This window comes from Balaenoptera acutorostrata, chromosome 4 (assembly GCF_949987535.1).
Source record: "Balaenoptera acutorostrata chromosome 4, mBalAcu1.1, whole genome shotgun sequence".
NCBI lineage: Eukaryota > Metazoa > Chordata > Mammalia > Artiodactyla > Balaenopteridae > Balaenoptera > Balaenoptera acutorostrata.
The window spans coordinates 143,621,910-143,635,437 of record NC_080067.1 but is presented as its reverse complement, the minus strand read 5'-3'; the positions used below and the strand labels follow the sequence as shown (position 1 = coordinate 143,635,437).

Sequence of the window (13,528 nt, the reverse complement as noted above, 5' to 3'; positions counted from 1 at the left end):
CTACTTTGCAACACATATCAATACTTTTCTAAATGTTTGGGTTGTTGGAATATTTGCATGTATTACTCCTATTTTTTATTTTATTTTCTGGCCACGGTGCACAGCTTGTGGGATCTTAGTTCCCCAACCAGGGATTGAACCCATGCCCTTGGCAGTGAAAGCGCTGACTCCTAACCACTGGACTGCCAGGGAATTCCCTCCTATTTTTTAAAAAAGTATTTATTTATTTATTTTTGGCTGTGCCAGTTGTTAGTTGCGGCATGCAGGATCTTTCGTTGCAGTGCTTGGGCTCAGTAGTTGTGGCTCCTGGGCTTAGTTGCCCCAGGGCATGTGGGACTGTAGTTCCCTGACCAAGGATCCAACCTGGGCCCCCTGCATTGGAAGGCGGATTCTTAACCACTGGACCACCAAGGGAGTCCCCCTCCTATTTTTTAATATTAATGGATTTTTCAGGGCATTGAGCTTATAGGCCATTTTGCTTTCATTTTTATACTTTTTCTGCATTCTTAAAAATACACAAATATAAAGAGTTAAATATAGAAAAATCCTGACAAACTTTTAAAAACTTTAAAGGAGGCACTAATTGAATCTAAAATGTCAAACAAAAAAGATGATTATCAAATGATTTTGTCTCTCAAAATATTTATTTCAAGTAGAAACTGGGAAGACAACAACATGCAAAATAGTTAAGTAAAAAATCTTGACAAATACACTCATTTGGTCATCAAAATATAAAAAGCTGAAAATAATATTACATTTGGTACTTTGATTGAAAACAGTGTTACTCTAGTCAAGTAATAAGCCCAAAGTGGTCCCCAGCTAAGAGTTAAAGCTCATCTCTCTATTCATACACACAGTGCTTAGACAAGCCTCATACATGTTTTTATCCAGAATGGTTCCCCCCCCAGATCCTTATCTTTGTATTTTTGTTACTTTTATGGAAATTATTCAGTGTGTTTGTGTGTTTTTTATAAATAAACTTTTTTTTCAGAATGTCACTAAGCAACCACATCAACCTCGGACAATACCTGAATCATTTTTACAAAAGTGGAAATAGCCAAATAAAGGGTCTCAGGTTAAGTGAGAGGCGTGGGTGGGTTATTAATCGATATGGAATAATTTGTCGTTCGATCAGCACAGTGACATTGCTGAACGTGCTTTGACAGTTGGCCCCGCCTGATAACAACCCGTGTGGATGCAAACCTCTTGGACCTAGAATCCTTTCTCAAAGGTACAAATGAGGCACAGAGAATCAATAGGAGAAGGACGAGTAAAAGCTGAGTCCTTGCCACGAGTGGGGTGCTGGCCAGAGAAAGTCAAATCCTTGTACACCCAGTTGAAACGCAAAGTGTCCTGGTGCGGCTGTCCCCAAGGGTTGTCCCCAGGGCGCATGTGAGGTGGGTCTGGTGCAGGAGAGACAGACTACTTGGATGTGGAGCACCCAGCATCCTCCGGAGAGCCAGGGTAGGGGAGCGGACCCTTACCACCGAGGCCACCGCAGCCTCCGGGGTGCCACCCTGGGTCTGTCAGCTGGTCTCTGCCCTTTCCTCCTGGGCCGTCTTGCGCCTCCTGGCACTGAAGGTCGGAGGGCTGGACTTCTTGGTCCTGCTCCTCATCTGAATTGGACTCATCGTTGTAGAAGTGAATGGTGGCTTGCACGGGGAAGCTGGCCAGCACCTTCTCCCCGGAACTCTGCAGATACTCTTGACGCTTAGAAATGGGTAAATAAAGTCTAATATTTAAGAAACAAATACACCGTTAATCAACCTGAAAACAGTCTTAAACTGCATCTAGAGGATCCTATTCCCTAGAAGCAGCTAACTCCCAAACTTCCTTCCTGATTTTGTCTTCACTGTGCACAGTGGGGTTTTTTTTTCAAGTCACCAGAACACAAAACTGTGGGCAGATGGGGGGACCTGGTAGTGAACCCCACACTAGGTCAGAAGTGAGCTGTAATCTGGGTGAGCAAATCAATTTAGACCAACACAGGGAGAAGGGTGTGCTTCCACAAAGGTAAAAGGATAGTAAAACATTGAGTTCCAAGGTTAAGAGGCTCTCTCTGATCAAAGGACCTGATTCATTCTGGATAATATATGTCCTATTCAGGGGATGCCTCACTCCCCCCTGACCCCTCCAAGCAGAGGGAATGTCATGACTTTGGAGGAAACTTGACCCTGAAACCCTGGTCTAGAGAAGTGGCTAATCTTTCTGAATGTTGCCATAGTAAACGTCGCCTGTAGGGGTGCATCCCTCACTTTGGCAGAATAGAAAATGGCAACCCTGGCAATTTTTCTAGAAGAGAGAGAGGGAGAGGGAGAAAGAGAGAACGGGGGCGGGGGGAGGGAAGGGAAGGAAAGGAGGAAGAAAAGGAATATATAGAATTTGGAACCTCTAAATCCAGGTTTTGTGAATTTAGGATTCCAGTTATACATGGAAAGTATTCTAAATGTCCCACTGTCCCCATAATCTCTTCTTGTAGCTTTGACTTACTAATTGTTTGCATTTTCCCCTGTGGTCTTATAAAGGAACTGAGAGGGATTATCAATCGATCATTGCTTGTTTGCAAAACTGATTTCCATTCCCCCCTTTTTGGATGGAGGAGAAAAGGGAGAGAGAAAACACCTTACTATAAATAATGTGGGGCAATTTTTAACTTTCTAGGATTTCCAGTAGATGATGGTTCTCAACCCCCAGGGGACATTCAGCAATGTTTGGCGTCAACTTTAGTTGTCCCAACTGAAGGGCAGCTACTGTCATTTAGTGTGTGGAAGCCAGGGATGCTGCTAAACACCCCACAATGCCCAGGACAGCCCCGCAGCAAAGAATTATCCACTCCAGTCAACTACATTTCAATTTTTAAAAATTAGCCAGTCCAAAGCATCAGTAGTGCCAAGACTGAGAAACTCTGCAACAGAGAGAATGCACATCTATGTAAATCTAGGACAGCATAGTTTAGTGGTTGGCCATGTTAAAAATTAGGTGTCATGCTGAAGTATTTACAAGTGAGTGTGTAGGATGTCTGGGATTTGCTTTAAACTATTCTAACAACAACAACAAATCTTTGGGAGACATGATAAACATGATCAGATCCTGAGAACACTGATAATTATTGAGGCTGGTGATGCACATGGGGGTTCACTATACCATTCTCCCCATTTTTGTGTATAAAAAGATAAAATTTTGTAATAAAGATAAAGTTGTGTATTCAGCCTGCAATGCACAGTTACACAGATGCAGATCACACATCACCAGTCACTACATTTTCAATGAATCAAAAGTCGGGGCACAGCAGAGTCTGTGAGGCAGGCCCAGGGGCAGGTGTGCAGGTGAAGGCTCATGGGGCATGAAGGAGGGAGTGGATCCCAACCCCAGCCCACATTGGGGTCCCCTGGGAAGCCTGTAAAAATACAGATACCTGCGCTTTTCCCCAGCACCCCCAGGGGAATCGCCCCGCCCCACCTCCCACCTGTATTTGTAAAGCTTCCCCAGTGATTTCATGAGGATTGAAGACCACTGATGTGAAACACTAGGAAAACTTCCTTTTTCCAAACATCATTCTTTGAGATCAGTTTGAGGGGCTCTAATTTTCATCTCTGGCCGTTAGTATCCTTGAGTTTTATTAAAGCTTCTAGTCTTCTGGGACAACCAGGGGAAAAATACTCTGATGAGAGGTGACAGCGTAGGCTAGGTTTATTTTGGTGAAGGAAATGACAGCTGCAAAGAGACAGGCTGAGAGAGATAGGAGAGAAACAGACATAGAGAAACAGATAAAAGTCCAGTGCATGAACCACTTGCCCAAAGTGGATGAAATGTAAGAGGGATATAGGGAATTCCCTGGTGGTCCAGTAGTTAGGATTCCGCACTTCCAGTGCAGGGGACACAAGTTCGATCCCTGGTCAGGGAACCGAGCGGCGTGGCCAAAAAACAAAGAAACAAAAAAGAGGGATACAGCAGTGAGGGTCCTGATCATGGCCAAGACCAGGACCATGAAAGAACTACTCAGAGGCCAGAGGATCCAACCGTGGTACAGCATCCATCCAGCCCCTCATTTACTTCACATCTACATTTAGGGGGTCTACTTGGCACTAGGCAGTACATTAACTTATATCCTGGGAGAAAAGTAGAAATATACCTAAATATCTAAGTAAATAAGCTGATATGCATATACAATTCATATGCAATTACATTTAACACGAGGCAAAAGATGGTATAAAAAAGAGGTATAAACAAGTATAAAGAAAAGAGGCCAATTCCAACTTGCAAATGAAACCCTGAATGAATGAATAAATGAATAGATTCTAGAAATCCAACAAAATATCCTTGAAGTTCCTTGGGATAATCATAACTAAATAATGTTGGAGAATATACTGAATTATTTTCCTTTTTAATTAATTAATTAATTTATTTATTTTTGGCTGAGTTGGGTCTTTGTTTCTGTGCGAGGGCTTTCTCTAGTTGCGGCGAGAGGGGGCCACTCTTCATCGCGGTGCACGGGCCTCTCACTATCGCGGCCTCTCTTGTTGCGGAGCACAGGCTCCAGACGCGCAGGCTCAGTAGTTGTGGCTCATGGGCCCAGTTGCTCCGCGGCATGTGGGATCTTCCCAGACCAGGGCTCGAACCCGTGTCCCCTGCATTGGCAGGCAGATTCTCAACCACTGCGCCACCAGGGAAGCCCTATTTTCCTTTTTTTGAAAATGTATACACTTGAAGACACTGAAGTGTATTAATGCTTATATTTAAAGGAAATAATATAGTCCGGCAGAGGGCGCCTTATGTGGAAGGCAGCCTTAATCGTTTTTTCAAGATTATTATGGACTGAAAAACATTATTCTGAAATGTCATAGATTTATCTTCAAAAATTATAAATTATCTTTAGTGGATAATTATACGCATGTGTACTTTTAAACTGTATTGTAATTCACACATTAATTTGTTCCACATAGGAACGCCTACACGGAGAATCATTACACTTTTTCAGGTCAACATTCTTTAAAAATTATTTTAGCTTGCTTTATGTTATTAACTAGTTAATTATTATGATTGGATTGCAAATGAGCTTATATTCTCTTTCTTAAAGGTATGAAGTGAGCGGATACTGGCCAAATAATTTATACGCATAGGTATTTTGCTATGTTTGTATCAATTAATATAAAAACCATAAAATACACCCATTTTAAAATCATATCTTGTAAACCTTTAGCAATGTTACATAAAAATAAAAATAATAATTTTAAAAAAGGAAATAATACATTTCTTACAGTGAAGTCAGATATTACCTCACAGGATGCTGAAACCCAAAGGCCCCCTTCGATCCAAAGGTTTGTTGGTCACACCCAGGCTCAAGCTGTAAAGACAGACACATACAAACACAGACACAGTCAAGAAGCCTCTGAAAGCAGCATCCTGAAATTTTTAAAAATAAAATCTAAGTAGCCTGCACTTGTATCAGTTCCAATTTTAGAGATAGTTTAAACACCTTAACAGTATGTGATAAGCTCCTCTTCCTCTTACTGTTGTCACGATATCCCGGGCACTGTGAGGGATCCCAAGGTGGAAAGACGAGTCGGACACAGTCCCCCAGTTCATGCATTTTAAATCTAATGAGGAAAGACACACGTAGAGGCAAATAACTACACTACAAAGCACCGTACAATAAGATGCTAACTATTCTAAGCAAGGAAGAGGATCAGGAAAGGGTTCACGGGGGCCTTGGCAGGGACATCAGTGGCACTTGGGTATGCAGTTCTGGGCCCATTCCTAGCGGAGCAGAGCATCAAATTCCGAGGGGCGGGAAAATAGAGAGCACAGTGTGGAAAGGTGGAGCCCAGCGTGGAATGAATGAGAGACTGCATTGGTAAAAGGGCTCAATAGGAAGCTAAGTCCAGACACTGAACAACTTGAATACCCACTAGTGAGTCTAAGTTTCATTCTGGAGACAGGATTCAAGACCATTACTGATTTTGAGCTGGGAATTCAACAATCAGATCTGTATTTTTTTTTTTAATTTATTTTTGGCTGTGTTGGGTCTTCGTTTCTGTGAGGGCTTTCTCTAGTTGCGGCAAGCGGGGGCCACTCTTCATCGCTGTGCGCGGGCCTCTCACTGTCGTGGCCTCTCTTGTTGCGGAGCACAGGCTCCAGATGCGCAGGCTCAGTAGTTGTGGCTCACGGGCCCAGTTGCTCCATGGCATGTGGGATCTTCCCAGACCAGGGCTCGAACCTGTGTCCCCTGCGTTAGCAGGCAGATTCTCAACCACTGCGCCACCAGGGAAGCCCCCAGATCTGTATTTTAAGGATCATGGTGGCTGCTGGGAGCAGTGCATAGCATAGACTGGTGAGCTAAGGGCTTGGAGGCACCTGACAAGAGGTGATTTGAACTCAAGTAACACCAACCAGAAGGGAAAGGAAAGACAGATTCCAAGGACATTCGGTAGCATCCAGAAGGGCGGAGACCACTTGCTGGGGGCCCTGAATAGCCAAAGCAATCTTGAGAATGAAGGAGAAGCTTGAGGCATTGCACTTCTTGATTTCAAACTATATTACAAAGCTATAGGAATCAAAACAGTATGGTATTGGCCTAAATACAGACACATAGATCAATGGAACAGAAGAGTGAGCCCAGAAATAAACTCATGCATGTATATTGTCAATTAATTTATGACAAGGGAGACAAAAATATACAATGGGGAAAGGACAGTCTCTTCAAAAAATGGTCTTGAGAAAACTGAACAGCCACATGCAAAAGAATGAAACTGGGCCCCTATCTTACACCATACACAAAAAATAACTCAGACTGGATTAAAAATCTCAATGTAAGACCTCAAACCATAAGGCACCTGGACATTTTACCAGGCTGATTTTTATAATATGCTATGGTAAGCTAAGGGAAAGAATGAGGGTCTTTGGAACAAAATCTTTTCCATAATGAAGTTCACTCTTTGGGGACTCCAAGAAATCACGTCTGTATTAAGCTCTGTTCATAATTATAAAGTATCTCTAACTGCTCAGACTCACTCTACCACCATAAGCAATCCTGGGCTGTCAGTGGTAATTTTACACCCTGTGATGGGAGAGGATATAATAGACAATGCAAGCCTTGGTAGATGCCTAAAGGCAGTGGAGGGTAGTACGGAGAAATAGCTTCCTTTAAGTGATTAATTCTAACCAGACTCTGGGAAACACATAGCACACTTTTATAAACTCTATAAACTTTACCGCACAAACATACACAGATTTTAAAACTTCACACCTCAAATATCCTGATGACTTAAACGTCTAAATATTCACACTCCAATAATTCAGGGTAACAGAAATGTATACAAGGTACACACTGTGTTAAAGGGGTGTGTGACAGGGCTGAACAGCTACGAAACCAAAATGCCACAGACAGCACCTTCCCTTTGCACCCAGAGAGGTGACAGCTTTCCTTGGGGGAGGGGGAGGGGGAGGGGCCTCGGGACACACTGACAGGGAGCTGTTGAAGAACGAAACTGTGCTTTAGCTGAAGGACGTTAAACAAGAACACCTCGTCCAACAATGCATGAGCTCCACAGAAGCTCCTGACAGGGTCCCCGGGACAGTGAAAGGCCGCCGAGCATTGGGGGTGGGGGGAGGTAGGGGGGTGATTGTTTAGCCACAGCGGGGCTCACACGTGATGTGTGTATCACATCACATTTTTATGGCATTTGTACCAAAACCTTCTGATTCTCTCAGAATACATGTTTCTGAGTGTCTCTACCAAGAAAAAAAAAAAAAAGGCGGGGGGTGGGGGTGGTTTGTGCGAAAGAAGAGATACAAGAGAGACTTTTGTGAGGATCTCTCTGTCCTCTCCATGCATGCCTCTGACTCTGGTAAAGCTACGATGCGGGGGGGGGGGGGGGGAAGGGGGGGCCGGGTGGTGGTGGTGGGATGAATTGGGAGATTGGGATTGACACTTATACGCTGATGTGTATAAAATGCATGACTAATAAGAACCTGCTGTATAAAAAAATTAAATTAAAAAAAAAAAGCTACGATGCAGGAAGCCTGGAAGATGGAAGGATGCGCAGGAAAACACAGTCCCTGACATGCCCTAGAAATCATCTCCCTTGCAGGCTTGGGCTGTCATTCATTTTTTCCCAGGCACGGGAGGGAGACAGCTCCCAAGTGGTGGTGCCAGGGGAACCAAATGAGCGAGGGTGACCCCACTGCTCAGGACACAGGGTCTTGAGACTTTCCCTCGAATTTAGATTGTATTCTAACTGTGATCTGCTCGCCTGCAATCGTGGTACAGGTCACTAGGCAGTAATCCCTCACCCCTCACCCACACCATTCCCGACCAATGACATTTCTCAAGAAATACACAACAGAGCTCAGGAGCCGAGGAGTTCTCCTGCTTTGTCGGCAGAGGGCGCTGCTGAGCAAGAAGCCGTCCCTCCCCGCGCCGGGCTGCCCTCCCCAGGGGAACCGAGCGCGATACTTCGGGTCTGCAGTCGTCCGCTGCTGACCGCTCTGCCCGGCAGATCGGGGTCTGCAAAGAGCTGGCCAGAGGGGGAGCCGGGCAGCGAGCTCTACAGCCCCCATGAACACCCACTCTCCACCCCGGCCCCCCAACAAATCCATGAACGCAACTGCTTGATCCGTTGTGCCTCGCTGATGATCAACAGAAAGTTGCCATAGCTTAACATTTTTCTGCGAGTAATCTTCATTTTTCTCACAAATGGCCTTCTCATAATAATGGGGGGGGGGGGAAGACTACCTTACATTAGAAAGTGTGCTGTATTTTCATTCTTGCAAACGGAGAGGCTATACATACACTTCATTTAAAAGAAAATTGGATAATTTTTTCTCCCAAACACCTTTTAAATCTTATGTTTAAGAACTTAAGTTTGAATGCAAAAGAGGGAATTACTTCCCATTATTTAGATATTGTATGTAAGAAAAATTTGCGCTAAAAAATCATATTCCTCGTTAATTTAATATAATTTGATTTGCTTCACTCTTTAAATAATAGTAACCAAATTAAAACTCTCATTATTCAGACTAATTTAATAAAAGAGTATAAATTTCAAAATGCATGAAAGGTCTGAACCTGAGTTTCTTATCATACTAAAAATAACTGCACAATGCCACAGGTGTAACCTAATGGTCCTTCCCAGCCCAATTAACTCCAGCATTTTATAAGTCATCAATTTATATTTTAAAATATAACAAAGGACAGGCAAATTCTATGAAAGTAAGTCATTACTCCAGTAAGTATAAAACAATTTAGTTACCAATGCAGGAGACAAAAGAATAGTGGTGGTGATTAATCTTCACGCACAAAGCCCTCAGCTGGAGTGCGTCTGCTCAGACAACATGACTTACCCCAGGAGTGCTTGCACACAGGGCCCAGAGAGCTTCAGAAAGGGCCAGGCGGCGGGTGGGGACTTTTAACCACACCTTCTGGGCACCCCAGACAGGGCTCTGCCCGTATTTGCACCAGCCCAGGGCTGATGGCACGCTCAGCTTTTCTCTAAGGTGAGGGGGACCGAGACAGACTTCTCCTCTCTTCTGCCAGCCGGTTAGCAGGAAAAAACCCAACATGGGGGAATTCCACTGGTGGCCCAGTGGTTAAGACTCGCCACTTTCACTACCGTGGCCCGGGAGGGGTTCAGTCCCTGGTCAGGGAACTAAGATCCCTCAAGCCCCGAGGTGTGGCCAATAAATAAATAAAAGAAGAAGAAAAAACCCAACATGGAAGAAATCTCTTATAATGCCCTTGAAACAGTTCTGCCATAGTGCCTTTGCTTTTCAAGAAAGGAGAAGCAAGCAAGAGCCAATCTGTATATGAATGACTCAGATATGATCAACACCTAGCTGGCCAGGCTCCTACCCCCAGACCCCAAGGCACTTCTGCATTAGATGACCAAGGGAGGGACTGGCCGAGGAGGCCTTTCATGGTCCCTTTATTTTAGGGATGGTGCCACTTCCTGGCTGAACTGGTTGATACCTACAATGCCCACACTTAACCTTACCTGGCTTCCAGCTCTGGTGGGGTCAGCATCCTGGGGGGTCAGGATCCAAGGTCTCCATGGTGTTTGGCTGGAAGGACAGGGACCAAGAGTGAACCCCAGCATTTTCTGCTTTTAAAGTTAGATCATAAGAGTTAACATTCTTATAATTTCTAATGTCTGCCTAAGAGTCACTGGACACACCAGAATGTTCTCTCAAGTTCTCAGTCTGTGCCATTTGCGTTTTTTTTTCTCCTGCCACATTCCCAGTTCTCTGCCTTCACTGGGCTTTTTGAGAAATCCCAAATATGATACACATCATTATTTGAGGAATTTCTCTTCCCAGCCTGGCAGGATTCTTCCATTCAGACTCCCCGCGGTAGCTGGCTACTTTGTTGCTCATTAATTTCTGACTGCACAGAGATGAGTGTACAGAGTTTTACGATGCAAAAAGCGGGAATGTGTTCCTCCTCTCTGGCTGCCTGGCCACCCAGACCCTTCCACACCTCCCCTGCTAATTTGATTTTAACTTTACTACCTTAAAAAAGGCTGGTGCCCGGGGACAGCGAACGCTGAGCCCCACGCACAGGGCAAACAAAGAATGTCACCAAGAGTGTGACAGTCAACGTGACGCGACCCCCTGAAGGGTTCGCGGAGGGGCCCCCGAAGACTTCACCGCTCCCAGCCCGGTGGGTTTCAGATCTAGAAACCGAAGCTTTGGCCCATTGCCGGGCACCTCCTGGGCCTCCGCACTTCAGAACTGTGCTCTGGAGCCGAGAAGATTCTGCGTCCCTGACTCTGGCTAAGGAACTTGCTCTGCGTCGCGTCGGGCTCCAGGGCTCCAGGTCTCCGCCCGGCTTCGGGGACTCAGCGCGGCCGGAGCATCCTGCCTGCGCTCCCCGCACCGACGCGCCGCGGGGACACCCTCACCTCTCGGGCCCGCGCGGCGGCGGTGGTCCCCGTGGACCGTCCCCGGGGCAGTGAGAGACGCGTCCCCGTGCCTCCCGGGCTCCGGCCGCTGCCTCGGGTCTCATGGTGCCCTCGGAGCCCGCGCCCCTCCAGCGGCGCCGGCGACCGGCCGCGCCTTTAACCGCTCGGGCGAGGGCGCTCACCTACCCGCGCTCTCGGCGCCAGGTTTAAAAACGGGGGCGGGGCGGGGAGGGGACACGGGAAACCCGGGAGAGGGTAGGGAGGGCACCGGAGAAGCTCCGGGAGGGGACAAGCAAAGCTCCAGGAGGGAGCGCCGCGGGGAGGAGGGGACGAGGTCAAGAAGGGGAATTGGGAAGCCCTGGTCAAGGGTGTGGAGGGAACAAAGGAAATCCAGGCATAATCGCCAGGGGCGGGGGCGAGGAAGCTCGGGGAGGGGACGGCGGGAAGTGACACAGAAAGCCGTGGAGAGGGGGCACAGGGGGCAGGGGTCTTGGGCGGTGGCGTCGGGCGCGCTCCCTCGCCCAGGGGCCTCCCGCGCCCGGTGCTGGAGAGGAGGGATCCCTGGCTTCTTCCCGCCCCTCTGGGGTCTCCGCGTCCCTCGGGTTTCTGATTCCTGCATCTAGGTCTCCAGATTTGCGGGAAATCTCACGTCCACGACTTTTAAAGCGGCCGCGGGGTTTCGGGGGAGGTTACTGAAGCCTGTGGACCCGCCCTGCCTGCGGTGCTGAACCGCGGGCACCCGGAAGCCCCGACCGCGATGCTCAAAGCGGCGGTGGGGCTGCAGCAACGCATCCAGGCGGTGGAAGGCGGCGGAGAGAGCTCTCCAGATGACAGCACCCTTCCCAACGACGGAGGCCTTGGAAAAGGATGTGGCTTTCTCCGAGGGTGGGTGCGATCTTCCTCTGGTTAGCCCCGGGCCCGGCACAGAAAGCGCCTTGGATGAGCCGGGATGGCGCGCGTGCCCTGGGAATACCTGGCCGGGCTGCAGGGCTCGCGGGGGCGCAGCTGTCGTGGTCCCCAGAGCTCGGGCAGGGTGGGAGGAGTGCTGTTTCATTAGTAGAGCCCGGCGGCAGAACCCTGAGGGCGGCCGGCCTGGACTCGGGCCCCTCGCTTAAGTACGATCTGCTGCTCAGTGCCCCACTGACGCCGCGTCTAAGAACGCGAGCTTACTTTATGTGACTTACGGTAATGGAATTAAAAAAAAAATTAACTTCAGACATTAAAATGTTTCCACATTTTTTTCCCCTTTAAGAGCAACAAGTTATGGCTTCCCTGGTGGCGCAGTGGTTAAGAATCCGCCTGCCAATGCAGGGGACACGAGTTCAAGCCCTGGCCCGGGAAGATCCCACATACAGCAGAGCAACTAAGCCCGAGCGCGACAACTACTGAGCCTGCGCTGTAGAGCCCGCGGGCCACAACTACTGAGCCCGTGCGCCACAATTACCGAAACCCGTGAGCCTAGAACCCGAGCTCTGCAACAAGAGAAGCCATCGCAATGAGAAGCTCGTGCACTGCAATGAAAAGTAGCCCCCGCTCGCCACAACTAGAGAAAGCCCGCGCGCAGCAACGAAGACCCAACGCAGCCAAAAAAATAAATAAATAAAAAATTTTAAGTTGTGTAAAAAAAAAAAAGAGGGAGTGTGGGAGGGAGACGCAAGAGGGAGGAGATATGGAGATATATGTATATGTATAGCTGATTGAACTTTGTTATAAAGCAGAAACTAACACACAATTGTAAAGCAATTAGACTCCAATAAAGATGTTTTTAAAAAAAAGAGCAACAGGTTATGACAATAATGAAACCTTATTAAAGGCGAAGGGAGGAATTAATTTAAAAACTTTAAAATTTCACACAGTGATTTTAAAAGACACTGAGTATAAGGGCATGGGGGAGGGGAGGCAAAGAACATTAACAGACAACATTGCAACAATAAGATACCATATTTAATCTACCAACAGAGAAAGGATTTTATAAAGGGACAATGGGCAACCGGTGTGGGTGCTTTCAAATGCGAGTCTTCAGGTAGCCTGAGGCAATGCAACCAGGGTACTTTCAGAAAAGTATGACAACCTACATCACATGCCTTAAAAATATTCACCTGTTTGGCCCAGTAACTGTACTTCTGTGTCTATATTAAAGATGTATTCAAGATGGGGATGAAGATGTATTTAATCACAGAAAGGTGTTCATTATAGTGTTTTTTATAATGTTGAAAAGTTAAGTCTCAAAATATGACAATGATTAAACAGATGATAGTGGAATATCATGCAGCTAATAAAAACATTTTCTGACTTGAACAGCATGGGAAAATACTTGTGATGTTAAAAGAACAAAATTGTATGAGTAGGACCCAACAGTATACGAAGGATACAAATGACAATACAGATGTGCCCACTGAGTACTGGAATTACTAAGGATTTTAAACATTTTTTAAATGTTTTCTAAAATTTTCAACAATGAGCCTATATTACTTTTTTTGTGTGTGGTAAAATACACATAATATAAAATTTACCATTTTAAGCATTTTCAAATATAATTCATTGGCACTAGGTAGACTCACATTGTTGTGCAACCATCACCACCATCCATCTCCAGAACTTTTTCATCATCCTGATCTGAAACTCTGTAC

At 46.3% G+C, this 13,528-nt stretch overlaps 1 protein-coding gene across 1 annotated transcript in view; it reads right to left on the bottom strand.

The window, feature by feature from the left end:
* Positions 1–631: 631 nt before the first annotated feature.
* RIPPLY3 (ripply transcriptional repressor 3) overlaps positions 632–13,528 on the bottom strand; it is a 56,999-nt gene continuing 44,102 nt past the window's right edge. The window contains exons 4-6 of the mRNA XM_057544945.1: positions 9,993–10,059; positions 5,277–5,344; positions 632–1,732 (exon numbers count right to left, since the gene is read on the bottom strand). Coding sequence (XP_057400928.1) covers positions 1,423–1,732; positions 5,277–5,344; positions 9,993–10,059 — 445 coding nt within the window. The 3' untranslated portion in view covers positions 632–1,422. The remainder of the gene's footprint in view (positions 1,733–5,276; positions 5,345–9,992; positions 10,060–13,528) is intronic.